This window comes from Sinocyclocheilus anshuiensis, unplaced genomic scaffold, assembly GCF_001515605.1.
Source record: "Sinocyclocheilus anshuiensis isolate Anshui unplaced genomic scaffold, SAMN03320099.WGS_v1.1 scaffold155, whole genome shotgun sequence".
Classification (NCBI taxonomy): domain Eukaryota; kingdom Metazoa; phylum Chordata; class Actinopteri; order Cypriniformes; family Cyprinidae; genus Sinocyclocheilus; species Sinocyclocheilus anshuiensis.
In genome coordinates this window covers 326203-335767 of record NW_015549572.1, presented here as the reverse complement: position 1 = coordinate 335767, position 9565 = coordinate 326203, and the positions used below count along the sequence as shown (strand labels likewise).

General features: G+C 37.8%; 2 protein-coding genes across 3 annotated transcripts in view; both read left to right on the top strand.

Moving 5' to 3' along the window:
* The window catches only part of abcf2a (ATP-binding cassette, sub-family F (GCN20), member 2a), an 8491-nt gene extending 4086 nt beyond the window's left edge, over positions 1 to 4405 (top strand). For both annotated transcript variants that reach the window (XM_016445504.1, XM_016445505.1), the window contains exons 3-15: positions 249 to 461; positions 572 to 754; positions 1151 to 1322; positions 1518 to 1613; positions 2043 to 2145; positions 2249 to 2344; positions 2453 to 2572; positions 2693 to 2782; positions 2877 to 2987; positions 3092 to 3154; positions 3367 to 3495; positions 3590 to 3793; positions 3906 to 4405. In XM_016445504.1, the coding sequence (XP_016300990.1) occupies positions 249 to 461; positions 572 to 754; positions 1151 to 1322; positions 1518 to 1613; positions 2043 to 2145; positions 2249 to 2344; positions 2453 to 2572; positions 2693 to 2782; positions 2877 to 2987; positions 3092 to 3154; positions 3367 to 3495; positions 3590 to 3793; positions 3906 to 4022 (1697 nt within the window). In that variant the 3' untranslated portion in view covers positions 4023 to 4405. The remainder of the gene's footprint in view (positions 1 to 248; positions 462 to 571; positions 755 to 1150; positions 1323 to 1517; positions 1614 to 2042; positions 2146 to 2248; positions 2345 to 2452; positions 2573 to 2692; positions 2783 to 2876; positions 2988 to 3091; positions 3155 to 3366; positions 3496 to 3589; positions 3794 to 3905) is intronic.
* A 572-nt stretch (positions 4406 to 4977) lies between these two features.
* The window catches only part of LOC107657438 (protein lifeguard 2-like), an 8078-nt gene continuing 3490 nt past the window's right edge, over positions 4978 to 9565 (top strand). Inside the window, exons 1-10 of the mRNA XM_016445507.1 lie at positions 4978 to 5054; positions 6569 to 6734; positions 6863 to 6996; positions 7487 to 7551; positions 7656 to 7709; positions 7816 to 7866; positions 8002 to 8041; positions 8198 to 8235; positions 8854 to 8941; positions 9025 to 9120. Of these exons, the coding sequence (XP_016300993.1) occupies positions 6575 to 6734; positions 6863 to 6996; positions 7487 to 7551; positions 7656 to 7709; positions 7816 to 7866; positions 8002 to 8041; positions 8198 to 8235; positions 8854 to 8941; positions 9025 to 9120 (726 nt within the window). The 5' untranslated portion in view covers positions 4978 to 5054; positions 6569 to 6574. The remainder of the gene's footprint in view (positions 5055 to 6568; positions 6735 to 6862; positions 6997 to 7486; positions 7552 to 7655; positions 7710 to 7815; positions 7867 to 8001; positions 8042 to 8197; positions 8236 to 8853; positions 8942 to 9024; positions 9121 to 9565) is intronic.

Sequence of the window (9565 nt, the reverse complement as noted above, 5' to 3'; positions counted from 1 at the left end):
CTAAAAACAATTCAGATGACTAAAATATGACTAAAGCTAAAAACAATTCAGATGACTAAAATATGACTAAAACTAAATGGCATTTTAGTCAAAAGTCTGACTAAAACTAAATCAAAATATGCTATCAAAATTAGCACTGATGCATTGGTCTGCACAGGTTTTTCATGTGCTTCTATTCAAGACGTTTCAAAACCTGTTACTCATCATCTTCCTTAACCCATTTGAATATTCCTTTTTTCTTTTTACAGGGGTTGCCAGTTTGATGAAGGAGTTGGATGAGTTTGAGCTGAAGAAAACCGAGGCTCGAGCAGTGACTGGTGTGCTGGCATCTCATCCTAACAGCACTGATGTGCACATCAGCAGCTTGTCTCTCACCTTTCACGGACAGGAGCTGCTCAGTGACACTAGTTTGGAGCTCAACTCTGGTCGTCGGTATGGCCTTATTGGACTCAATGGAACTGGTAAATGAATGATCTGTTTATGTTGGGCTAATAGATCTCCTCTTGGTAGCTTCAGAAGTGACTTCAATTGACAGGCTCTTAAACTGACTTGTATCTAAATTTTTGTTTAGGCAAATCCATGCTGCTGTCAGCGATTGGTCACAGAGAGGTGCCGATTCCAGAGCACATTGATATCTACCACCTGACCCGTGAGATGGCTCCCAGTGAGAAGACCGCTCTGGAGTGTGTGATGGAGGTAGATGAAGAGAGGATCAAGCTGGAGAGAGAGGCTGAAAGGCTTGCTCATGAGGACTGTGAGTTTCAACAACTCTGATCAAATGCAAACAACATATTAGGATTAGTTCACCTAGAAATGACAATTGGCTTTTACTTGTTCAACATGAATTGTGTTTGATCCCAAGATGTCTGAGAACCAGTGACGGCATAAGGATAAACATGTAATGAAGGTGTTTAATGAACATTTTCATATTTTGCTAGAGAATAATTTCTTTAATAGGTCAGATCAAAATGAAAACTTTCCACGTTTTCATAGGAACTGTTTTTGTAACAGCTTCCTTTCCTAGGCGTGGTATATTGGACATCTCCGCTTGAAGGCTCCTTAATTCTGTCCAGTTTTTAAGGAATCTCATGTTTGAGGAACACTTGTAATTTGTGAATTGAATTGTTTACATTTGTTTGTCCAACTTTAGCTGAATGTGAGAAGCTGATGGAGCTGTATGAGCGTTTGGAGGAGCTGGACGCTGATAAAGCCGAGATGAGGGCCTCGCGGATCCTCAACGGTCTGGGCTTCACTACTGCTATGCAGCAGAGGAAACTCAAAGACTTCAGCGGTGGCTGGAGGATGCGTGTTGCTCTTGCTCGGTGAGCTTTCAGAGTCTTACACCAAAGTTTAGAGCTGTTGGGAGATGATGTAACAAAAGGCCGAATGATAGCACAGCTGCTTTGTGCTAACTGTGCTGTGATAAACTGTATGAAGCATGTTTTCTGATCCCCATGCATTTCTATGAAAGCATTTGCATATATCTTGTCAACCATTTCAACTTCTTCAATCTTCAGGGCACTGTTTCTCAAGCCTTTCATGTTGCTGTTGGATGAGCCAACAAACCACCTCGACTTGGACGCATGTGTGTGGCTGGAGGAAGAGCTCAGCCAGTAAGTCATTATTTTTAAGGTCAAGGCTATTTGAGAATATTGTGTTAAAGGGTTTGTTTATAATTTGTTCATTGTGACTTGTTGCTGATGAAATGATGTTAACAAAAGGCCGAATTGTAGCTCTTCCTTCAAGCAGTTTGTTCTTGGTGTGGATAGAGCTTTGACAAAAACTAGACCGAAGCGTTTAACTGATCTGTCAGCACAACTCAAATGCAGTTTTGTTTGAAGATGTTAGAGTACCACTTTGTTAGTGTTCTAATCCTAACCCTATAGTAATACATGTTGCAATTTAATAATTAATTGTATAATTTCACCTTTAAATAAAGTGTCTTCTATTACAAAATGCATTCGGTTATTGTGATGCAGTTATTTGCCAACACTGTGCTGAGAGCTGTGTGCTCAAGTTTGTTTATTTTCTTCCCCTGACAGGTTCAAAAGAATTCTGGTTTTAATATCCCATTCTCAGGACTTCCTTAATGGCGTTTGTACCAACATTATTCACCTGCACCAGCGCAAGCTGAAATATTACACGGTAAAATGACTAATTCTGTCCCTCCTACTCACTTAGGGTTGATTTCTTATAATTACAAATGTGCAGTTTCATTTATTTTTATCATTCATCCTCTTCTGTAAAGGGTAACTATGACCAGTATGTAAAGACCCGAGAGGAACTGGAGGAGAATCAGATGAAGCGGTTTAACTGGGAGCAGGACCAGATAGCACACATGAAGGTAAGCTACTACTACATGTACCTTTGTAAACATGGAAACCGTCTGTGCCTTTCTCTAACCGCTTGTGATTTGATGTGGTTATCTAAACTTGTTCCTGTTGATCCTCAGAACTACATTGCACGGTTTGGTCACGGTTCTGCCAAGCTGGCCAGACAAGCTCAGAGCAAAGAGAAGACTCTACAGAAGATGGTTGCCTCAGGTCTTACTGAGCGTGTTGTGAATGACAAGGTAATGAAAGAACCGTTTCCACTTGATCTCAGGCACAGCTCTATGCAGTTTGCCTTTTTTGTTGCTGTATGCCACATTTCAATCAGTTGCAAAATGACTCAAGCTACCTTCTCCTTTTAGACCCTGTCATTTTATTTTCATCCCTGTGGGAAGATCCCTCCTCCTGTCATTATGGTTCAGAATGTCAGCTTCAGGTATTCTGAAAATATGGTACGCAGGTCTAATAAACAGTAACAGGTTTTACACACTTTTGTTGCATCCTTCTCCGGGTTGAGGTTCTCGCATTTTTTATTTTGTTATATAGCCACATATTTATAAGAACCTGGAGTTTGGAATTGACTTGGACACACGGGTGGCCCTTGTAGGGCCCAATGGGGCGGGCAAGTCTACTTTGCTGAAGCTCCTCACTGGAGAGGTAAGGCACATTTTAACAAACGCATTTAAATTTGGTGTTCACACATTTGATGTAATTGGGAGTCTTTAGTATTGTGGTCTATAAAACATCTTCTCTTCTTTCAGCTCCTGCCCACAGACGGTATGATTAGAAAACACTCCCATGTGAAGATTGGACGATATCATCAGGTCTGTTGGCTAGACCATTTGTCATGATATTTATGTAGTAATATAGTAATTATAATGGATCAGATTGATATTAGTGAAGATGATGTCACTAACTTAAATGACCAAATTAATAACTTTATTGTTAATATTAAAATACCTCCAGATAATTTGAGTTCAGTGGCTTTAGACTGGTTTTAATAATATTAACTTGTGACGTTTTGTTTCTTTCCCAGCATCTAACAGAGCAACTGGAGCTTGACCTTTCACCTCTGGAATACATGATGAAGTGTTACCCTGCGATTAAGGAGAAAGAAGAAATGAGGAAAATCATTGGCCGCTATGGACTCACTGGCAAACAGCAGGTAGGTAGTCTTGTTTTTTTTTTGTTTTTTTTACTTTATTTTAACCTGCAAATAAATTCTACTTTATTTATTGACGTGTTCCTTTTTAAACTAGGTGAGCCCTATTAGGAATCTGTCTGATGGGCAGAAGTGCCGTGTCTGCTTTGCTTGGCTGGCCTGGCAGAATCCCCACATGCTCTTTCTTGATGAGCCGACCAATCACCTTGACATTGAAACTATTGACGCTCTGGCTGAGGCGATCAATGAATTTGAGGGTGGAATGATGCTGGTCAGCCACGACTTTAGGCTTATTCAGCAGGTAATGTGATCTTGCCCATCTTGTACATTTAACTATTATTTTATCTCAGTCAAGCTAATGCAGCTGACATGAGGTCTTTATTTTGTAGTAATATTGGTTTGTTTCCTTGCAGGTGGCTCAGGAGATCTGGGTTTGTGAAAAGCAGACCATTACAAAATGGAGCAAGGACATTCTGGCCTACAAGGAACATCTAAAATCAAAAATCGACAAACAGATGCATGATTTATAGCCAATAGAGCCCCCATAGAAGGCAGTTCCAACATCTCTGCCAACCAGACTATTGCTCTCCAGGAAATACAAGCATGCTGGCTAGACTGCAGTCTCAGTACCACCCTTAACACCCGAGTCAGTCACTGGGGTTTCCAGTGGAAGTAGCTGTCTTTTCTGTTTTGTGTGTTAATATGCATCACAGTATTTGGACTTTACTTTTGAAAAACCTATTAAAAATTATGGGTGCGCACTTAGAACAGGGAAGGTCTATAGGACAAAGACTGTCATGTGAACGATAAAGTAAACTTCAAGGACTCTTGATAAGGGGTTTTTATTTTATCAAATATTGTGTAAAGCTGTATTTGCAATAATGATGTCTAATTAAAAGTGTACATTTATTGATTTGGCTTGTACATTTTTCTTGGAGTTTAAAATCTATACATTTTGCTCAAGATATATTGCCTTGGTATTTTACAGAACCAGGAGGACTATGGTTTAGTGTCTGCATAGCCGAAAGATTCCAGCTTCCTCTCTGCCTTTGTAATCAAACTGGGATTAATGTCTTTTTAGTATCTTACAAAATGTTAAATAACATAAAAGTGGGCTATAATTTACAGCTCGGACATTTTTACCTTGGTATTTATATATGTTGAACAGTGTGACCATGTGTAAAAGTTTTAACAAATAAAAAAAAATAGCTACGTTTAGTTTTTATTTAAAGGTAAGATTTATTCAGTAATAGCATACTTGATTTTAATTCTAAAAAGCACGATTTCTACCCCGAGCATTTGCACTTGTGGATATATTGACATCGTTTATTTTTCTGACTTGTATGGCCAACAGCACGTTTTCGCTGTAAAATAAAATATTTAATATGTTCAATAAATACAGTACATTTTGCTAAAACGATGCTACCAACATAGATACACTTTCCATCTTTCATATGATTCGTTTTTATAATTTCCGGAAACACCGGATGTACGTCATTGCATGATTGAGTACATTGTTTTTACGTGGGGATCTCGAGTGTCAAGTTAGCTGTTACAGTAAGGTAAGTTGAAATACAGAGCTTAATTTAAAACATATGTTAAAATGTATTAGTTATAAAGTAATTTATAACAGCGTTATTCTTATATGCGCAAATCATTTGTCATCTCCTGCACGACAGAATGGGCTTGAAAAGTGTTATCGATGTGCAAGCTAAGCGCTGTCACCATGTATATCAGTCCTGTCACTGCTGCTGACTTTAGTATGAGAGTACTCGTTAAGACTAATAGTTTAGGATAAGAGACTGTTGTGCGGTGTATTTGACAGCTCTGCATTCACTAGCCTGATCTATATCTAAACCGATGTTCAATGTTTATTATTGATAATAACTGATAGATAACACAACACTTTTGACAGTACAATTAACCATGTAAATACTACTGTTAATATTTGATACATTAATTTCTAAAGCCGCCTCTAAATTATCAGCATGATCACCACTTCGATGAACAAATTAAAAAAAAAAAAACTACTTCACTCTTCTACATGCCTTCTGTCATCTGATTGCTTTTTAGCAAGAAAAAGAACATTAAGTATAATTTTTAAAAACAACTTCAGTATGTGGTAAACGTGTCTTTTTGCTGTGAAATCTTTAATATTTTTTAAAAGTAGATGTAAGAATAACTTATATTGATATTAAAATTCAAGATAAACTTTTACTGCACTGAAGCCACTTAAGTTTGCTTGATTATCCAAAATCGTGAGTATTAAATATGATACATCAGGCTTTTGAGGAACATTTATTTGTCTCAGTCATCACTGTATTGCATTGCATTATTTGTTTTGCCCCCTCAATAAATACTACAGAGCTTTGATCATAAAACTAAGCATTTAAATATCACCTTATTAAGACATATTGTTAGGAGAAATAGGGTGACAGCTAATATTTTTATGCATGTTATGTAAAAGTCTGTTATACTGTTATAAGAATCTCATTGATTTGCATTACAAGCTGTCAGTTCAGCTTACTGTTTGGTCATATAAATAACATCTGCACCAAATTACATATTTTTGCTCAGTTTAGGCCTAAAATTTAGGTATTTTTTTCTCCTCAAGTGTGAGCTCTATATTCTCTGTATATCATACTGTATGGGCCATAAAAGCCTGATGCATCAAATACGATACAAAACATATTCAATCTTTTTTAGGTTGTCTTTTAATTTTGTGTAAAGGTTCAATAAACTCTTCCATTTAAAAAAAAAAAAAGAAATTTTGTCTATTATATCAAATGTCAGGCTGTACAGAGTTAATTTATAAACATTATAATCTGGTCAGTTGAAAGATAATTTTATAAAGCTGTTCTTTAACCTGTCTGTTTGCCATTGGCTTAAAACGGGAAAGAATCCAAGTGTTGGGCTCATAATGAATTCATGTGGTGAAGAGTTGCAAAGTTCCATTGGTGTTGGGGCATAAAATATTCATCTAAGCCGGGGTGCTCAAGTATCAGACCTAGTTGTGCTAGTTGTGATTCCATCCTCAGATGATTTCTTTCATTGTGTTAATGGTATGGTTTTCTAGTAGACCATGAGTCTGCCAGCAGCCCCACCCAGCTATGCTGAAGCTACAGCAGGAGATAAAGAACAAGGAGCTTCTGGTAGCTTGACTTACGCCTCCCAGCCTCCCCCAATGCCACCCCCAGCCATGCCCATGCACCCCAGCTGGGCTTATGTGCATCCCGGCCCCAGTAAGTGACCATTTATTATAATATCTTCCGTTATAGATGCAGACGTTTTGGTAATAAGCAAGGAGCATTATGTTTGATGTCTTTCTTCTCTGTTTGAACAATGTTAATAGTGCAAAATGTCTGTTTAGGTCCAGGATATTCCAATGCGTATGCTGCAGACATGTCCTCACCCTTCTCTGACCCGAGCTCCAGCAGCAGCTTCGACGGCCTCAGTGGAAGCAACTGGGAGGACAAGAATGTCCGCCGCATGTTCATCAGGAAGGTGTGAAAGTCCTGATTCAATTGTTTTTCAATTTGAAAAACAGCAGAAATTGTGTCAGTAAGACAGTTCTAAAGTGAATGTTAGTGTTTGAAATTAATGCTGTTCTTTTGAAATTTACATTCATCAAGGAATTGTTTAAAATGTATCACAGTTTCCTCAAAAATACTAAGCAGCACAACTGTTTTCAACATTGATAATAATAAGAAATATTTCTTGAGCACCAAATCAGCATATTTCTGAAGGATCGTGTCACACTAAAGGCTGGAGTTATGGCAGCTGAAAATTCAGCTTGGCAACTTTTGCAATTACAGAAAATGGCTGTTTTAAATTGTAATAATATTTCACAATATTACTGTTTTACAGTATTTTTTTTTTGTCTTGATGAGCATAAGAGATGTCTTTCAAAAACCTTAAAAATCTTACCCGAAATGATGATTAAATGCTTATGTATAAACATCCTAGTCTTGAAAAGCATGTATTTCATTCGCAGGTCTTCTGTATCCTCATGGTTCAGCTCATGGTCACATTTGGTGTGGTGTCACTTTTCACATTTTGGTAAGTGATACACACATCAGAGTACAAGACAAAACCCCATTTTATCCATTTATTCCACTTTTAAAAGAAAGCACTGCAACTGATGACCGTTCTGTGTTTCACAGTGAGCCAGTCCGGAAGTTTGTACAGTACAATCGAGTTTTCTATCTGACCTCATAGTAAGTGACTCAATTATACTCTGTTCTATTTCCTCATTAGAGGCTTTGGGACTTTATGTTTAAAGCATGTTTACCCTGTTAGTGACACTGCTTTGTTTTTGTCCAGCATGACTTTTATGGGAACATACCTGATGCTTGTATGCAGCACAAATGCACGGTAAGAAGATTTTTTTTATTATACATTCTTCTTGTTTTTGAGTTTGAGACCAGCATAGGAGATGTGTGATTTCAGGAACTATGAGCTTCTTTAATATCCATCACTTATCTATCAGTGTTTGTGTTTCATCTACAGACGAAGATACCCTACCAATATGATCCTTCTAGCCATTTTTGTAAGTAATTTCATTGTCTCTTTAATTTACAAGTTAAATGATAGTAAACACTCATTTATAATAAGTATATGTAATAATAATAAGTATTCATTATCATTTAATTTTTTTGTAACTACCAGAAAAAGAAAGGGGTGAATATTCTTGCTTTATTTTCAGACTTTGGCAATGTCCTATATGGCAGGCATGCTTGCCAGGTAAGAAAAACTTCCAACTTATGTACTTATATTCTATATTAAAAATAAAGCACTGCTAGAGGTGAAATGTTCTTTATAATTGTTAAGATTTTATTCCATTTTGTCGGCGCAAATAGCCTCGTGGCGCTTTGGGCGTCCCGAGTTCGAGTCCCGGCCTTTCCTGATTCCTTCCCCCTCTCTCTCCCACTTCACTACCTGTCTAGCTACTATCCTATCATAAAAAAAAAGATTTTTTTTTTCCATTTTTAGCTCTCTGAACTTAGAACATGTTAGCGGATGTGTGTGTGTGTGGTTCAGGTATACCCTATGTTATGGGGACAGAATGTCCCCACAAAGATGCAGATATCCAAAATCCTTGTCCTTGTGGGGTCATTTTTATAACTCGCAGAATTAGGTTTTTTGAAGATCTTTTGAGAAAGTTTTGTGTGTGGAGTAGGGTTAGGGTAAGGGGATAGAAAATGCAGTTCATACAGTATAAAAACCATTACGTCTATGGAATGTCCCCATAAAACATGGAAACCCAGCAAGTGTGTGTGTGTGTGTGTGTGTGTGTATGTATATGTGTTGAATTTACGTCACTGCTTTCGGTTTTTAACCTCACTCTCTTTCTATCTACAGCTACCATAATACCAAAGTGGTGATGATGTGCATGGGCATCACAGCACTGGTGTGTCTGGCCATCACGCTCTTCTGTTTCCAATCCAGGGTGAGATCATTTTGTCCTAAACAGCTTCTTTCAAGTGCTTCATTTATGTGTCATTTGATAGAGTGTTGTCTTCGGTCATCTAGGTTGACTTCACCACCTGTCATGGATTACTTTTCTCCCTCATGATGGTGCTGATGATCACCGGGCTTCTGCTGTTCTTCACTGCACCATTTGGATATGTAAGCTGCTTGTAAACCCTTAGTACTAGATCACTTTGAAGCTGTCACGATAATCCTGTGTCATAATCACTTAGATATACCTTTTACCTTTATCTTTTTGAAATATGTACACTGTAAAAAATGATCGTAATTTGAATGGTAAATGTACGGTGGCCGAGAAGTGCAAAACAAATCACAATTCTGAAACAATCAACGTATACAGGAAGAACCAGCCGAAGACAGCAGAGTCATAGTAGAAAGATCGGAGATGGTATTAAAGTAGCTCAGTTTAAATGTATTGTATGAATTGTCTTTACTATGGAATAAAAAATACGGGGAGTCTATTTACATGTAGTTAAATGTGGCTGTAAATCATCAGCTCCAGTGGCACAGATAGATAAGCGTGTGTCGTTGGCTTTTTGACGCGATCGACCCGGGTTCGATCCCGTCTTTTGCCGAACTTTTT